We start from the raw sequence: 18,534 nt of genomic DNA on the forward strand, positions 1-18,534 counted from the left end.
CCCTCTGACTTAAAATGGGCATATTGACTTGACCCAGCTGACCTACAGAGCCGTGGCCAGACAGAACAGGACACACATGTTAAACAGCGCCTTGGCTTTGCTGTTAACACAGTCCCTGCAATTACTAACAGAAAGCATTTCACCGTTAGCACCTGCATTCATTTGCATACATTTTTAGGCAATTGAAATCATGATGTTGGGTTAGTACTTGCATGCCAGGAGAGTAATTGGAAGGGTAGAGAGGGGAGAGAAGGGTTCAAGTCCAAAGAAACAAAGTGGGGGTACTCATTGACCTACCAATTGAATGTGGTGCCACCTTAAATTAGCATATCATCGTGCCCTATGAAAAAAAGTGAGGGGACTCCGTCCACCCATGTGTACCCTCGACTTGAGCCCTGGGGGAGAGGAGACCTCTCATTCTCACAGCAGTCCTTAAATTGGTGCTTTCAGACCTAAAGGAGAGAGTTAACTGCATGTAACATTGAAGCTGCACTAGAATAGTCCCATGTGAAAATGTTGAAAGGCCCCTACGCTGTCCCGGCACACAGATACGCCACATGCTTTTACAATATTACGTGAGTGGTGGAAGCATAATACATTCAAAGCAGTGTTCTTTACTCACTCCTATCTGTGTATGCTGAAAGATAGTGGTAACAGCATTTGCCAGTAATTTAGGAGTCTGCCTGGGATTAACCTTTTTTGTAAATTGAGAAGATTCAGGCATCTCAGCAGAAAAACTAACATGCAGCCATTGTCTCTTACATCTTCCAAGACATCACTGGCATGGCTGTCAATTTTCAGAATATGGAAATCCGCAGATGTGCAACTATTGTCCTATAAACAGAACGTCTTTGGGGAAAATGGTAAGCAATGTACCGGTGTCCTCGCATGCATCTTATTAGAGAAAGTAAGTTCTGAAAAAAATGGGCCTTTAAATTGAACCACGACAGGCATGTCCTGAAAGTAATTAACTTGAAACAAAATGATTACAAAGTCTATGCAGACATTTGTAAATAACGTACATGTTACATAGCCTAACCAACAATTAATCTTTCAGCTGTGAAAAAAGAAAGCCTTTGAAGCTTTATTAGGTAGGAGAAAAAAGTGAAAAATATTAAAGTGTGACTGTAGGTTGATCAACAAAACACAAACAAAGAATTAAACCATGTGCATGGCTAAGATGGAAGCAGTGATTCAAATTTGAAGGTAAAGTCCTGGATGGAGACCTTTTAGCAAGTACAAAGAAGAGATGTAGTCTAATGTGGGATTCAAAGTCTACTTTCTACTGTGGTATCTGACGGTGTACAGGAGAAATAGGAGAAGGTACAGCAAGGACAGTCCTCTAATTAGGTTGGATATTTCCTGTTGCGGGCAGGAAATACAGTGAGCGAAATGTCAATATATTCTGTCTACATTTAGGAGCGGATGTGGTGTCAAAATGATGTCAGCGTACCTGTTGGAATTCCTAGGCACCATTGGTCTCTTTGGGATTTCTGAAGGCGGATTAGAGTGACATCCTGACATTCCCCCAAGATGGCGCCTCAGTGTGCAGGCAACGTTTCAGTCTATTCAGTATTTCTGACTCTGGCTCCGCCCACTAAACACCAGAGGAGCAGTTATCAGAACCCTCAGTCCCACCGACGATGCGTCACTACTCTCTACAGCGAGCGCTATGTGAGTTCGTAACTTTCTGTACTTAAGTTCTGTCTTTCATGCTCGATCTAACATCCTTCTTCCTTATCCGCAGCACTTACTCGCTTCGCGAGCTCCCCCTATGCTTTCCGAAGCAAGTCTCATGTACACTCCCGCAGACGCAAACACGTCTACTAGCAAGGGTATGTCCTTTCAACTTGCTCCTTCCCTTAGAACTCTTACAGCCCCTCAGCATTATTACTTACCTGTCCCTTTTCCGTAGACCCAATCACAATCAGCACAATGCTAAGCGCCATGGGTGAACATGCACAGACTGTTTCTTTGAAATCTTTGTTCTGCAACATGAAGGTAGGACTCCACCCTTCCTTTCTTCCTTGGTGTTCTCTCTGCTTTCTTTCTTTACCAATGTTCCTTTTCTGAAAACACAGATTGGAAGCCATCAGCCTTGTCTTCAAGACTACACCAACGTGGCTCCACTTCCATTCCCCTAGGAGAGCAATCTCCCCTTTCAACCTCGTAGGGTAACTCATGTAATAACATTGCTTCTTGTATTGAGCGTTGTGGACCACATATATTTTTTTTTCTTTATTTTGGTTTAGCTGTAAAATACAGCCTTTCAAAAAAATAAAATTATACATTAAATCATTTGATTCCAATATACAATCGTAATTAAGAAAGCTACATATGGTAACATTGGATAATAAAATGCAATTTGGCAGCAAAACAACAGAGCATGTCCACATCAATCCATTTCATTATGTCATACCACAGATTGAAACAGAATGTTAGACCACTTGTGTCATTTAAAATTTCAAGTTAAAATTGTATCGCTTTGGAATTGAGATTAATAGTGTCACTTTGATCCGTCAAGGATAGTGATTCAATGATCACAACACTTGCAATGTTCAATTTGGCAGATTGACTATTAAACAAGATATTCCAGAACATGTCTTCACTCGAGCCGAACTCACTCTCAAACAAATGTTTAAATATTTTGCATCTTTGTTGTAATAAGGCGGGACATTCAGAGAATAAGTGTTTTAGTGTCTCCATTACTGTTGGTACAAGACAAAATCTACAATTGGCATTGGATGTTTTCTTTCTCATGAATCGCACTTGATTCGTATGACAAATATTCAGTCGTAATCTTATATATGTATACCTGGATTTGGCATCTGGAAACTTTGTTAAATAGTTTTCCATTACATGAAGTTTTTTAGTTGCGAGAGCTTGTTGTTTAAACACTCTTAGTTTTATGCAGGCCTCTCGCGTTCTTATCCAATCAAACAATTCATGTTTCGTTTTTCCCCTCTTTGGGTTATTAATGAGTAGCTCAAGATCAATACCAGATATATTCATTTGTTCTTTTACCCACTTTCTCCATTGCTCAATTTTGGGGTTCACTGATTCTAGCATATGTCCTCTCATTGTGTATATTATTCCATTTTCTCTAGTATCCATGTTATATTTACGATACAGCATCAAGATCTTCCATGTATAAAGTGCATACAATGATACTAGACCGAGTTCATGTCGTATTAAGCACATTGATGTAGACATTGGAAGGTCACCATTTTCTTTCCAATAACGACCCTCAAATTTTAGCCACACATTCTCTGGAACAATCTCTCTTGTTTCAGCACCATAGGTTATTATCGGTGTGACCTTTTGTTTATAGAATGTAATGGCTGGAAGTAATGAAAATTTGCCAAATTTGCCTTGTATTATTTTAGACGGTGCTATACCAGTGTTAACCTTGGTTTCAACTTCACAGAAATATGGTTTGTCCTGTTGGTTATTGCTAATTGTCACTCCCAAGTACTTGTATTCAGAAATGACACCTATATTCACGTTCTGAATTTGCCACTTTCTGATGTTGGAGATTAATTTTTTTTTTTTGGCTCAACTATCGTGATTTTACACTTGTCTTGGTTAATTGTAAGCAAGTTTGCGTCAACATAATTGCTCAGGGTATCTAAGAGTGCTTGCAAGCCCCCTGGCGTCTTCGCTAGCAACACTAAATCGTCAGCATAGAAAAGCCAGGGGACTGCATGCCCTCCCAAATGGGGGGCATCAGATGTTATTTTCAGAAAATCATATTGCACTGCCGACATAAAGAAATTAAACAGGGTGCTTGCCAAAATGCATCCTTGCTTTAGTCCCCGAAATGTTTCAATTGGCTCTGATAGAGAGCCATCTAAGGCTAATCTGCTCTGGACTGTAGTTTTACAGTGTAGTTCATTGATCCAGTATGTAATATAGTTCGGACACTTTGCTTCCTGGAGCTTGTTAATTAGCCTTTTTCTACATACTGAGTCAAAAGCAGCCTGAAAGTCAATAAAAGCCATATATGTTACCTGCGCTCTCTGGTACTCTTGTTTCTTTAGTACTTCCAAAATATGCAGATTGATAGCTGTCCCCATTTCTGGCATAAAGCCAGTTTGGTTTGGGTCTCTAATTCCCGCACCATTCAACCATTTATTAATATCTCTCAATAATAAGCAGGCAAAAATGTTACCCGGTATATCCATGAGAGATATAGGTCTATAATCCTTGGGTTGTTGATTATCCCCTTTTTTGTGAATAGGAATAGTTATGGATTTCCTCCATGAATCTGGGATGGAGTGGGTTGAAACAATTTGACTAAAGATGGTTATTAGAATTTGTGACCATGCAGTTGGATTTTTTTTAGCATGAAGTTTGACAGACCACCTGGGCCCGGAGCACGAGATGTGGACAATTTTGCAATGAACAATAAGATGTCGTCAATGTCAAAGACAAGATTCTCTGTCTTACTTAGTTCAAAATTATCTTGATGTCTAGTAGTGATATTGTCATCATGTAAGGTTTTGTAAAAGGTAGACCATACTTCTTGAGGAATGGGATTCATTTGGTTCACTATTTGAACTTTTGTCTGTGTTTGTTTTAATAGTGACCATATTTTAGCTGAATTTTTCTCTTGGAGATATTTTAACATAACCTCTGCATCGTGTTGATACATAAGAGCTTTCCTTGCTCTTATCCAAGTCTTATGTTTACATTTTAATGTATTCAGTTGTCGTGAGCAGTCAAGAGAATTTTCTTTTATAATTTTTCTTCTATCAGCCCTATATCGAGATTTATGAGTAGCTACCTCAAGGTCATAAGAATGCAGATTTCTAGGCTTGCTACTGTAGTGATCATATCTCTTGGCCCTGAAGATCTGCATTTCTTCGACATAAGAGGGACAAGTATTAGAACCATGAACTGTGTTATCATACTGAGACCGATCTAATGTTTCACATAAAAGTTGTAAAGATGCTGGAGTCCAATGAAATCTATTTTGAGCTGAATTAGTCTTTAGGTTACAAGCAAGAGATGAATCATATAATTTGTCATCAATTACCCAGTTCCATTTTATGGATTGAATGTCATTATCACTTATTTTCTGGGGTATAATTCGAAATTCAGTTATAAAATTGAACAGGTCTCGGTTTACAAAGGTGTAATCAATTGTTGCCATTTGTGAACCTCTATGCCACGTGCTGCTAGATGGCATATCACCTTTTTTAGCTCCATTTAGCATTACAAACAGTCGTTCTGCCATATAAGAGTTCCATCCTTTAGCTATCGGCATCAGAGTTGATCCCATTTGGGTTAGGTATGTTAAATTCAAATCACCAGTTATTATTACATGAGTACAAATCAGATCTAAGATTGTTAGATTTAATGTTTCATCCATAGCTTCAAAGAAATCAGATTCGGATATTGCAGAATGATTCCAGTAGATGTTTAACAACCCAATATCTTCAGTCTTAAATTGAATCCTTACCAGTTGTATAAAGCTATTAGGAGAGAATCAATGTTCAATTTGCATATTAGGGGATGTTTTTATAGCTACCATTAAACCTGCCCTAGGTCTACCTCTGACTGGCATGATAGCAGGATTCAAGATTAGCACATGATTATCCCATACTGGAACCTTTGCAAGACAAATTTCCTGGCAAGCCAAAATGTCATAATTCAACAATAAGCTATCTTTAGATTTGGTAAGATGCTTAAAGCCTCTTGTATTCCAAGAGGCTAACGCTAGCGTTTTTAGATTTTGGACTAGTTAATTGCTATTCATTCTCAGCTCTCTTTCCTCTATCATTTGTCCATTTGAACTTGAGGCATTTATTCGTGAATTACGACTTTGGCCTTTCTGGTATACATTTACTTTGGGCACAAACTGGTTACTGGAGATAGTGGGTTGTTGTTCCCACAAGGCTGGGTTTACCAGAATAAAACCCAATTCATAGAGATCATCTTGCGCTTCCCATACTGCATTTTTGACAAAGCTGGATTTCAACCATAGCTTTATCATGGACAGATCATTTCGGTGAGGGAATTCTATCTGGTCTATATCACATGAACTTAACCCTTCAAGAACCCGAACCTCAGCAAATATATTCAACACAGATTGCCTATTCAGGTCAAAACTTTGGCAAGGCTGTGGTCGACACTGCATCATCAGACACTTTGTATTAACATCTCTGCCAGGCGTTTGATGCCCAGCTTTGGTTGTATAGTGTGTTTTAGGCTGAGGTTGATTGTATCTTATCGTGTTATTCACACCCAAGTCAGTTCCCATTGGATTCTCATTCATATTTACTTGAGCAATAATTTTTTTAAGGATTGCTCTATTTCTGATTTCCATTCTGACATAAGTATCGGCTTATCCCGCTGCTGTTTTGTATAGTCAATACATTCGACACCATTGCTTGCCTTTTCCAGTTTCTCTCTTATCGGCTGGTTCTCAGTGTTAGTCAGGCCATCATTTGCCTGGCTCGATGGTCTCTTTGGTACGTCACTTGCTTCACTACTACTCGCCCCACTGTGGGATGTTTTTATCCATGCATCCAAGCCCTACCTCAAAACTGTGCATTACTGGCATGGAAAACATTATGATGGCCAGAGCTTCCCAGAAAATGCACAGGGAAATGCATGAAGAATAGGCTGCCACTCATTTTTGCTGATGTTATGGGCACAGAAGGACACTGCCTAAAACCACCATTGCACTACCCACACAGTAGTCTGAAACCATTGAGAGTGGCAATGCTGATTGCCAAAAGCAAACCCATAACTGTTGGGAATTCATTTTCTTAAATCCCAAAAAGGGGTGCAATACCAGTACTCACCACTATCCAAAAGCCGGCGTTTTAAAACAACACCAGATTTTACTTTTTGTAAAACTGAATAAATGAACCCAAAACAGGCCAATGAAAGACTTACTGAGAGGTGGATCCAATGTAAAGTTATATTCTGAAGTGACTTGAAGGTTTATAACAAGACTGGCTGAGCTGTGGATTTCAGCAGTTTAAGTAAATTTGGACTGAAAGACACTAAAAATTTAAATGTTTAAAAGAAATGAGTGACCTACTTTGAGTGTCACATAGGTTGCAATTGTTTAAATGTCATAGTTTTAAACTTAGAATCAGCATTCTAGCTGCATATGTAAAAAAAAATGTCTTGACTTACACTGGGTAACAAAAAGTGACATTTTATCTGAAACCTGGCTTAAGGAACTGAATTCTGCCTGGCAACTACCCCCATCAGGAGTGAAACTTGAGTCACAGCTGTGTTCCCAGGCCTATCTGCCTTTTGCTGGCCACACTAAGGATATGCCATCTCTCTGATAATTGAATTAAGGGGAGCCCCCACAGAATACAGGAGCTCTGAACAAAGCCCTGTCCTGACCCAGGCAGATGGTTTATTGCAGATGTCGTAAATGTAGCTTCCTCCTGGAAGTAAAGGGGAGGAGCACTGCCTGTGAGAGCAAGCTGGCTTGGCAGAACTGGAAAAACCAGAAATTCAACCTTGTGCTGGGGGGAAACCACACCCCTTTGGGGCCAGAACATAACTCTAAAAAGATGAATAACTCATAGAGCGGACATGTGAAAATTTTATAAATGATACCATAATTCTTGTGATTTTTCTGCCCACATTTTAAGAGGTTTTTAGAACCGGTGGTATGTTCAGGGGAGTTTTAGCGGAAAAGAGGATATTACTCAAAATGTGTGCATGTGAAAAATCTGACACTTCATCAACTAATGTCCATACTCCTTGCGCACATGTGTGTAAATTTGGGGTAATGTCCGGTATTGCAAACCAGTTAAAAAGTGCAAAATATTGCCATTTCTGAATGCAAGCTCCCAGGAAGAGCAGAGTTTGAACAGGAGATACCTCCTGTGATATGTGAGGGGTGCATATGATTTTAAAACAATATGTACCTCTGCAAATATGTATTTGGTTCAAATCTAGATTTGTGTGTAAGTTGACAGGAGGAGTGGACTTTCTGCAGGCTGTAAAATGACATCACTCTGACACAACCTAGCTCCCCCAATCAGGGGAGAAATGAAAGCTTGGCCAATGATAAGTGGAGAGGGGCTGGCTAGTGATGCTGCTCACACACACCCATTTTAAAAACACATAAAAGCAGAGAGACAGGACAGATAGGGGCCTTCAAATCCATTTGCAGCTGGAAGCTCTGCCGGGAAAATCCATACTTTACCTCCATCAACCTTCAGAGACCCAGACCAGACCAGCAGAGTAGAGCTGACCTGTTAGCAGTACCAGAGAGAGCTGACCCAGATCACTGTGAAGTGCAGAGACCAGAGTCCAGTCTAAAACCTGACCAGATCCATGGCGAGGCCCATCTAACTCAAGAATATAGTGTGAGTACCTAGAAAACTGTGCAGAACCAATCTTTTAGTTAAAATAATATAATTCAATCCTATTTTAATCTAAGTAGAACTGTCTCCTAACTGTCACCTGTCATTTGCAAAGCTGTCACCTGTCATTTTCTAGTTGCAAGCTGCACTTGTCTTTTTGAACTTTAAAATTTCAAATCTGAAAAACGACCTTCACAAAATCGCTCATATCTCCGCGACCGTTTGTGCTAGAGACTTGCAGTAACTTTCATCTGGACGCTGAGATCCTAGGCTTTCCTAGGACCCCAAAACGATAGTGATAGTCCTTGTAGTTCCTCTGTAATCGCGCTCGGCGCATTCGCAAATTTTGCCGCGATTTGACATTTTGCCGCGATTTGCACATTTCTTCACGTGTAAAAATCTGCTGCTGCTTGCCTTTCATTTGCCAAAAATTCGTTTAACCTACCAATTACTCCTAGATCCTTGCTAAAGTGACCCTGGACTAATATTAACTTGATTTCACTCACTCTGAACCTCCTAGAGGGAATTAAAAGCATTTTAGTATATTTTTTTTCTTCATTGCCAGCACATTTAAAAGCATTTGGGCCTGTGTTTTCAACTTCTGTAGTCTAAGTTGCTGGGTAAACTGAATTACATTTGAGTTGCATTTCTGAGAATTGTGTGCCTCCCTTCCCTTTCCTTGCATTGCATAAAAGGGGGGGGTGAATTGTACAAGAAGGTGATTACATTGTCTTTGCTGAAATCCTATCAAGTTATTTTCTTTACTGCATTTCATTCCACATTGCATCCATTTGAAACCATAAAAGTATTGTTGCTATTTTATCCATTTCATGTCAACTCCTTAGTGATTATTAAGAAGTGTGCTAGTGCCAGATTCTCCGTTGTTAATCTTTATAATCTCAGATTAAGTGTGATATTCAATTATTAATTTATTATAAAGCGTGATATATATATATATATATATATATATATATATATATATATATTTTTTTTTTTTTTAAAATTATCAATTAAACCTTTTAACTTGAAAAACAGAACTACTTCTTGGCTAAGTGTGGGGTCAGGAGGATTCCAAGAGAGGGGTGTTATATAGGGGTAGTCATCCAGAACGCATGAACTGGACATAAAGATATATCAATAAGGGTTTCCATTCAGTATCCCAGACTAGGCATTGACTTAGCTGTAGTGTTGAATTGAATCCTCTTACAAATTGGGGGCTCGTGCCGGACGTTTGGGTTAGATCTACCATTTGTGCAGATTAATACAGCGTGCCAGCTGACCAGATACACATATCCGGTCGGATCACCATGCTGTGTTACGCTGTAAAGCACTCCTCAAAGGAACGCTCTTAGGAAAAGGTCTGTTTTGCAAAAATAAAATACAAACTTCTGTAAGTCAGGACAGAGACCAATCTCTAGAATGACGACCTTAGTAGACATGAAAATAGCCAGAGAGCACCTCTTACATAAACTATTTGTGAGAGGTGAATGGACTGAACAGGGCCAGGATGCCTGGTTGCAGGCCATCACGCGACAGGTCACTGAAACAGGGTCAGACCTATGGAGAGATCAGGGTCCATTACATGTGGCCCTGAGTGAACTATATATGGTTCCTAAAGCCAAAGATGAACACAATAAGATTGCCAGGATAGCAGCATACCTGTACCTATATATGGGAGACATGCAGGATAAATGCACTGAAAGCCAAGATCTGGCAAATAGGCAACAGATGGCAGTAGAGAAGGCCCGATCTGATCTGGCCTCTTCTGAGCAGAGGCTGCAGAGGAGCCAGGAGTCAGAAAATGATAGTAGGCAATATATCAGTAAAATAAAAGAGGATATGGGCATCCTACAACAGGAAAAGACAGACAAGGATACCAGATTTCTGGCCCTGCAGAAGGAGCACCAAGACAGTTTGGACTCCTTACTGCAGAACCAGAAAAAGTTGGAGCAACAGATCAATTTCAACAGGGCATGCACGGAGCAGGTAGTCACCCTGCAAAGCCAGCTAGATAGAGAGAAAGAGGAGAGCAATAAACTGATTCTGAAAGACCTGGATACCCAGGCAGAGTTTGATGAGGAGCGCCAAAAAGCTGGTGCCTTTCAACGACAGAGGGACGACCTGGCAGCACAGATGCAGGCTCTCAGTCAGGAAAGAGACACTTTAGGCCAGGAAGTCTGCCACTTAAAAAAGGAAATTGAAGAAAATCACCTGGCCCTCCAGGGGCTGGGTGACCTCCAAAAAGAAAACCGGAACTTGGTAGAGCACACCAGAAGGGTGGAAGATGCTCTGGCAAGAAAGGAGCAGGCCAATAGGGACACAGCTCAGGAGGTAACCCTCCTGCAGCAAAGACTGGCCCAGTGCTCCAGGACCAACCAGGAAGCACAGAGGGAAAATGAGGCCCTCTGTCAACACAATGATAGGCTCCAACAACAGGTAGCGATGCAGGAGAGACTGATAGAGTCTAGTAAGGCCTTGACTGAGGAACTGAAAGCACAAATGCAGGCTCTTGCATTGCAACAGGGAGCAGGGGCAGATAGAGATGAGGTCCGCTGGGAAAGAGAGACTCCTGACCATAACCTCAGGAGCCCTAACACCAGGGGCCTTCATCTCTCCCAGTCCCTGGACTCTACCACCCCCATGTCCCCTGGCGCACATGAGCACAGGGCCACAGGGATGGCAGATTACTATACAGCTAAAAGTATGGGGCTCATAGGCCAGTACCACTCAGGAATGGAGGGGTGGGCATCCGGGTATGGGCACCCAAGTACAGTACAGTTCAGTGGGGAACCCCAGGAGAGTAGGCCCCTTAAGGGCATCCTGAAAACCTCTGCCCAGTTAGGTCAGTGGGGGGGTACCCAGCAAATCCTGGCAGCAAGGAGGGATCTGAGGACTCCTCTGAGCACCACAGGAAACAGGAGACCAGGTCCCCACATTCTGCCAGCCATTCCCAGGCTCGCAGAATCCGGGAAAACCTGGAAGAACAGACAGGAACCTCTGGGAGCAGTGCCTCTGAGTCAGAAGATGAATGGACCAGGGTTACCCGGACCAAAAGGGCCAATAAGACAAAAAGGGCCTTGCTTAAGGACCCCTTAAAGCAGATTAAGGCGATCAGGAGCGTCATCACGCCTTACCATAAGAACGCTAAGTATTCTGTTTGGGAGCACTTAGAGTTGTTTGAGCAAATGATGGAGACTTTCCATTTGAAGGACAGCCAAAGCTGTATTCAATATGTAAAGTGGACCTTCTCCCCGGAATACTCCAGTTTCTTTGCGGGGCTGCAGGACCAAAATCATTTAAGATGGTCCACCTATAAGGCGGCCATCTTGAAACATTTTTCTGTTCACAGAAATCCTCAAGAGGCTCGCAAGGCAGCCTACAATTTGCATTGTGGGGAGGATCAGGCCCCACAAGAATTTGTGCAAGAACTGAAACGTGCTTTTGCGCAGACCACCAGAAGGGTGCGCACAGACAGTAGAGAATTCATTAACACATTTTTTCATGCCTTGCCCAAATACATAATGACCCAGCTCGTGAGGGATTTTCACGAGAAAAGATCTTTAGACTGGGTCATTGAACAGGCTACCCGGATCTATGAGGTGCAGAAACCGGTAGAAAATAAAAATAATGCGCCCAAAAACCCCAAAGCCAACAACACCCCTGCTGCTGCCAAGGTGGCAGAGGTAAAGGTCACCCCCGTTTTAGAGTTGGAGATGGGGGGGCCTAAAAACCTACCTGCACCTAATAATGCTAGGCCCAGGAGGTCCTCGGGTCAGTCACAGACAGGGAGCCAAGGAGGCAGCCCCACAAATGGGGTCCCTCGCTCTCCTGATTATGTAAGTCCCCGTTACAAGGGAAATCGACCCATCCTGGGTTATGTGTGGACTCCCCCAGCCCAAGGGGGGGGATCAAACCGAGCACCGAACCCAGGGAACTTCCCTCCAAACTTTCCACAGGAGGGCAGAAATTTACCAAACCCTGGGCAGAACTTTTTCCCCAGATATCCACCCGACTTTCAGCCCCAAAACCATCCATCCTTCTTTCCCCAATTCCCTGAGCCCAGACCACTGAATCCGGGAGAGGGGAGGCCAAGGGTGGAGGGGTACCCAAATCTTCCCAACCCGGGGTATTACCAGAGGAGGGACAGCTACCCTTCCCGGGATCAGCCCAGGGGAGAAAACAGGGCCCCGTATCAGCCTGAGCGGGTTTCCCAGTTAGAGCGCCAGGTTCAAAACATGGCGCGGTATCTGAATCACATACTGAGGGCTCAGCAGAACCCTCAGATCGGCATGCCGGCGCAGAATGCACCCAACTCTGGACCTGATGCCCCAGAACAATGACGGGGGCAGCACCCCGATAACTCACCGGTTCCCAGGGAGGAGGCACAAGGGGAAGGGGGGTGTAAAGCCTTGGAGGAAGCTTCCTTCCTCACTTGTAAACAGCCCCTGGAAACCCAGGAACCGGAAACAAAATCTCTTGCCCCTGAAAGTCTGCCTCCTAAGGAGCAGAGGGGGGATAGGAGAAACAAAAGACCCAAACAGACTCAGTTTGAGGAGGAGGTACAGATCTTCCAATTTGAGGGAGAGGGATCCTCAGAGGATCCTGGGAAAAGGATCTTCTCCTTCAGAGAGGGGGGAACTCCTCCCAAAGAAAAATGGGTCCCTAGGGATGCAAATCCAGACTGGGGAGATGTGGAGACTGAGCTACCGCCGCCCACCATCTCATCCCAGAACCAACAGCAAGAAAATCCCCTGGTTCAAACCCATCCTGGTGACTACCTCCAAAAAGGGGGGGGGGGCGGCCCGGAACCGGAGCCAGGGGAACCCACAATGGCTCTGATCTCCAGTTGCCAACTTTTCCTTTCAGATTCCCAAGGCTCTCCACAGAATTCTGCCCAAATCTCTTCTCTTGCAATGTCTAAAACCAGAAAATTAGCCCACCAGTTGTCCAAAAATGTACATTATCTGTGCCCCCTTGAGGAGAAGGAGGGAAGATATTATGCCCCGGTACAAGTACAGGGGCAGGGTACAATCTCAGCGCTGGTGGACACTGGATCTCAAGCTACCCTTCTGTCCAGAAGGGCCTTTGAAGAACTGAATGCAGGAAGGGGAGAGAATTACCAAATTCCTCTCACCTCACTTCCTGGACAACTCCAGAACTTTGACGGGAAGGAAATTCCCGTTGAGGGGACGGCAGACTTGGACATTAAAATTGGGCGACACAAGTTGAAACACCCGGTCATAGTTGTGACCCCAGAGGGCACCCCTTGTTTACTAGGGAATGACCTCCTGAGAAGGTTGTCACCCCTAATAGATTGTGTAAACAAGGTCCTCTGGACCCAGACTAGCCGACCAATAAAATTAAAACAGAGTGTCAACCATGTTAGTTTAAACGGCACCTGCCACATGGTTGAACAAAAATATGACCAAGTAGAATTTCACTTCCAGAACAACCAGATTCCAGACGTGACAGTAATAGCAGTAGGACAACAGACTGGTGATGGGGGGTCCTCTCTATTTCTGAAAATCAACCTTCCTTCCAGTCTAAAGTGGTACTCCACGCTGGAAGGAAACACTCTGAGATTCTATACTAATCCACAATCAGAAACTCCCACTCCTATAGTCCAGAAAGATGTGAAATCAGCTCAGAGCCTGGCTGATATTCAGCAAATTGGAGAGCAGTTGTTCATCCCTGACCAAGTAAATGATGGGAAGGACTCTGTTCTCGCTCGAGTGTGTGTGAACAACGGTAAGAGCTTCATCAGCGAAGCCATGTTTCGCCAACTCCCAAAATATCCAGCCATTCCCACCTTCAAACTGATAGACAAGTGGGAAATGGACCTGGAAGCACCTAATTCCAAACATCTCCTGCCAAGCAGGTGTATGCTCAAAATCTCCATTGGCAACAAGAGCATAGTCCACAATTGTTGGGTCGTGCGAGACGTCCCTGCCACCTTTTACTTAGGCAGTGACATTCTCAATCGCTTTGCCATTAGTTTGGACCTAATAAACTTCAAAGCTTGGTCCCGATTAGCGGATAATCCCATGGGCTTTGATGATCCAGAAAAAGCATTTAGGTCAGCTCAATTGCTACCTTATGCAGTTGAAATTCAGGTTAAAGAGGAAGTCACCATCCCAGAAAGGACCCGACAATTCTCCCTGGAAGTGAAAGTTAAAAGGGGACAAGAGTTGAAAAACCCTGATGCTTACATACATCTAAATGCTTCTCTCCAACAGCAAGGGTTGGGGGTAAACCCAACGCCATTAGTCAACATTGAACATGACACCATTCTAATAGAGGTGGATAACAGCGACTTAAAGAGTATTACTCTAGCCGCAGGCATCATTATTGAAATGGCGGTTGATGACCGACATTTCTCCATTGATCTTGGAAATGAACTGTTAGGACCAATCCCCAAGGACTGTTTTGACAGTGACAGTGATGACAATGCAACACCAGACAGGATCTTTACCCGGCATGGGGGGAACTTCCTGGTGTACACTTCCTGCCCTTATGGTAAGGATGATGTGACGTGTGACTTCAGGAGGGATGAGTTGATTTTCCAGGTTCATGAAGGCTGCCTTTCCCACCTGAAGCCTCCGGTCCAAATCAGCACTCTGACCAGGGACTTCTCCACCCAGCTGGAGGAGGCCGCAGAGATAGCTAAACCAGAAGTCTTTCCAGGCTTCAGGCAGATGGTGGAAGAGAGAGTCAACCTAGCTGATGCCTGTGTGACTCTGGAACAAAAGCAAAAGTTGAAACAAGTTTTCTTGGATTTCCAAGATCTCTTTGCGGTAGACTCATATGACTGTGGTCGCACCGACATCCACACAACAACAATCCCCACGGACCCTGGCATAACTCCTGTGTTTGTGAAGCAATATTGCTTGCCTCTCGCATCACTGGAGTCCCTTACTGAAATAATTAAGAACCTTGAGTCCCGGGGAATAATCCGTCCCATCCACAGCACCTTCAATAATCCGGTGCTGGGAATATTAAAGCCAAACGGCCAGTGGAGACTCTGCGCCGACCTCAGGGAGCTCAACAAACGGGTCCATACTTCCCGATGGCCTCTGCCCTACATTGACCAAGGGCTGGCCCAGATCCAGGGGTCACAGGTATTCACTGCAATAGACCTGACCAATGGATACTGGACCGTGCCTGTCAGTAGGGAGGACCAATACAAACTGGCTTTTACCTTTGGGGGCCAGCAGTACACATGGACCCGGACTCCCTTTGGATACCTTAACTCCGGTAATGAGTTCAATATTTTCCTACATAAGGCCATGCCCGACCTGGGTGCGAGGGGTAACCTGGCTTATGTAGATGATGTCCTCATCAAAAGTTCATCTGTGGAGGAACACATAGCGGAGATCCGTTATGTTCTGACGCAGTTGAGGGCCGCCGGAGCAAAACTTTCCTTTCAGAAAGCACAGTGGTGTAGAACCCGTGTTAATTTCTTGGGGCATGAGATTACTCCTCAGGGCCTCTGTCCCCAGGAAAAGAAAGTGGAAGCACTTCAGAAACTGAAAGACCCCACAACTCTGCGGGAACTAAGGAGCCTCCTTGGACTGACCAATTACACCAGAAAGTTCATTGAGGGCTACGCAGAGATCACCAGACCCCTGATTCATCTCCTGAAGGGGGGGGTCAAGTGGGAATGGGGTCCAGAACAAGTCGAGGCAGTAAGACAACTCAAAAGAAGCCTCTCACAAGCGCCCTGCCTAGCTTACCCTGTCAGAAACAAGGAGTTCTTCCGGGAGACAGGGTTCTCTAATACGTGCTTGACGGCAGTATTATACCAAAAGCATGACATGGTCAATAAAGTAATCTCCTATGCGAGCAAAACTTTATCCTCTGTGGAGGAAAAATTCAACGATTGTGAGACGGCACTCCTGGCAACGGTGTGGGCATTGAAGAATTACCGCCCGTTTATCCAGGGGGAACACATCATAGTGGAGACTCCTCACCAGCCTCTGCAGTATCTCCAAAGTGACAGAATCCGGGCCGGAAATGTGAGTAATTCCCGAATTACTTCCTGGATTCTGTCAATGCAAGGCTTTCCTGTGGAGGTCAGATATGGCCAAAACAAGAAGAGTCCCCTCGCGCAAGGTCTGGCTGACTTGCATGATTGTGCCAGAGAAAACTGTCTCGAGGACGAAAGTCTAAAAATCAAGGACAACATGGAGGCATACCTTAATTCCCCACACAAAGTCTTTGAAGAGGACAAGTGTGAGGGAATGCCCACTGTCTATGTGGATGGATGCTCGTACCATGTTGACAACAACGGGGAGAAAGAACGGGTGGCCGGCGTAGGGAATGCATGGGTGAATGAGTCCCCAGAACCCTCCGCTGGGTACAAAATTGGTCCCCGAAGTAGTCAGGTGGCAGAATTGATTGCTGTGCATCAGGCCATCTTCACTGCTGTCCAGCATCAACTCCACAAACTGGTCATAATCACAGATTCGGATTATGTACGGAACGGGTTCGTGGAGCACCTGGTTAATTGGAAAACCAGAGGCATGTTATGTGCTAACAACAAACCCTTGAAACATGGGAAGTTGATCCAAAACATTGATGATCTGGTCACATCTAATGGGATGACCATCTACTGGAAAAAGATCAAGGGTCATTCCAAAGTAGAGGGACCAGACAAAACTGGAAATGACTTAGCTGATCAGCTGGCCAAAACTGGGGCCATCCAAGGGGATCTAATTGAGATTGAGTCCCTGTTGGGGGAAATCCAGGTCACTGCTATCACTAGGTCCCAGACAAATGCTCACAACGACCTTCCAATTGCACAATGGAGTAAGGAGACCCCTGATGCTGATTTGATTACTGCTCAGAAGGGGGGATCCAATAATTAGTAAATTTTACCAGCACCTTGAGGACCGTGAGAACTTTCCCCTGACAGATACCGATTACATTGGGAAAGAGGACCTAAGAGTGTTGATGAAATGTCCAAAAATGTTCCGGATCCAAGACGGTTTGTTGGTAAGGAAATCCAAAGCTGGCCACGATCAGTGGGTTTTTCCTACCTCCTTCCGAAGCCTGATGTTAAGTCACGCCCATGATGCGGCCACCGCCGGTCATAGGGGGTTTCACACAACATTGGAAATCTTAAGAGAGGTTGCATACTGGCCACACATGGGGCAGGACCTCGACCAATACTTGAAGGGGTGTCTTGTGTGTGCACAATTTCAGCCATCATCCCTCACGCACCGTGCGCCTCTCCAAAAGAGGGGGATGACCCTGCCATGGTCAGATTTACAAATCGACTTTGTAGGCCCCGTGATTCGCTCTGCTAGGGGGAATAAGTACATGTTGACTGTGACATGCTTGTTTACCAAGTGGGTGGAATGTCTCCCAGCCCCAAATTGCAAGGCAGAAACTGAGCTGCCCTGATGATTAACCACATCTTTTCCCATTTCGGTCTAGATCAAAGGATTGAGTCAGACAGGGGTAGCCACTTCACCAGTGAAGTAATGACAAAGATGTGGGAGATAATGGGGGTCAAAAGGAAGTTGCATATTGCTTACCGGCCAGCTTCTTCTGGGGCAGTAGAGAGATATAACCGAACCATTGTGAGCATATTAAAGAAGTTTGTGGCAGATTCTGGGCCAAGTTGGGATATCCAATTACCTCTGGTCCTAATGGCCATCAGATCTACCCCTTCATCTGCAACCAAAATGTCACCATTTGAGTTGATGACTGGGCGCAAGATGGTGCTTCCTCAGCATTTGCTCTACAGGACCCAAGAGCAGACACTGATAAATGCCTCCACTACTCATGAGTATGTGGAGAATTTAAGGAAACACCTCCAACATGCTTTTGCTTACGCTCAGCAGAATCTAGAAAGATCGGCTGATAGCATGAAGACCCACTATGACCTGAAGACTTCCAGAAAGGAATATCAGGTGGGGGACCGGGTCTATCTATACAACTTCCAAAGAAACCAGGCAAAACAGCGTAAATTCTTGCCTACATGGAAGGGACCCTTTGAGATTATAGACAAAATCTCCCCTGTGGCCTACAAAATCCACATCCCCAAAGGTCCTTTGGCAGCGGGGGAAGACAAGTGGGTCCACATAAACCAGTTGAAATGTTGCCATACCAGGCACACTCTGCAACAACTGGAGGAATCCTCTGGAATCCTAGCGGGTACTGTCTCAGACTAATTCAGTCCAAC

General features: G+C 44.2%; 1 protein-coding gene across 1 annotated transcript in view; it reads left to right on the plus strand.

The window, feature by feature from the left end:
* The first annotated feature begins 1,592 nt into the window (after positions 1 to 1,592).
* Positions 1,593 to 18,534, plus strand: part of LOC138580594 (protein-glutamine gamma-glutamyltransferase E-like) — a 149,972-nt gene continuing 133,030 nt past the window's right edge. Inside the window, exon 1 of the mRNA XM_069651257.1 lies at positions 1,593 to 1,674. Coding sequence (XP_069507358.1) covers positions 1,644 to 1,674 — 31 coding nt within the window. The 5' untranslated portion in view covers positions 1,593 to 1,643. The remainder of the gene's footprint in view (positions 1,675 to 18,534) is intronic.

Source organism: Ambystoma mexicanum, chromosome 3p (assembly GCF_040938575.1).
Source record: "Ambystoma mexicanum isolate Mex_15411 chromosome 3p, UKY_AmexF1_1, whole genome shotgun sequence".
NCBI classification, from domain to species: Eukaryota; Metazoa; Chordata; class Amphibia; order Caudata; family Ambystomatidae; genus Ambystoma; species Ambystoma mexicanum.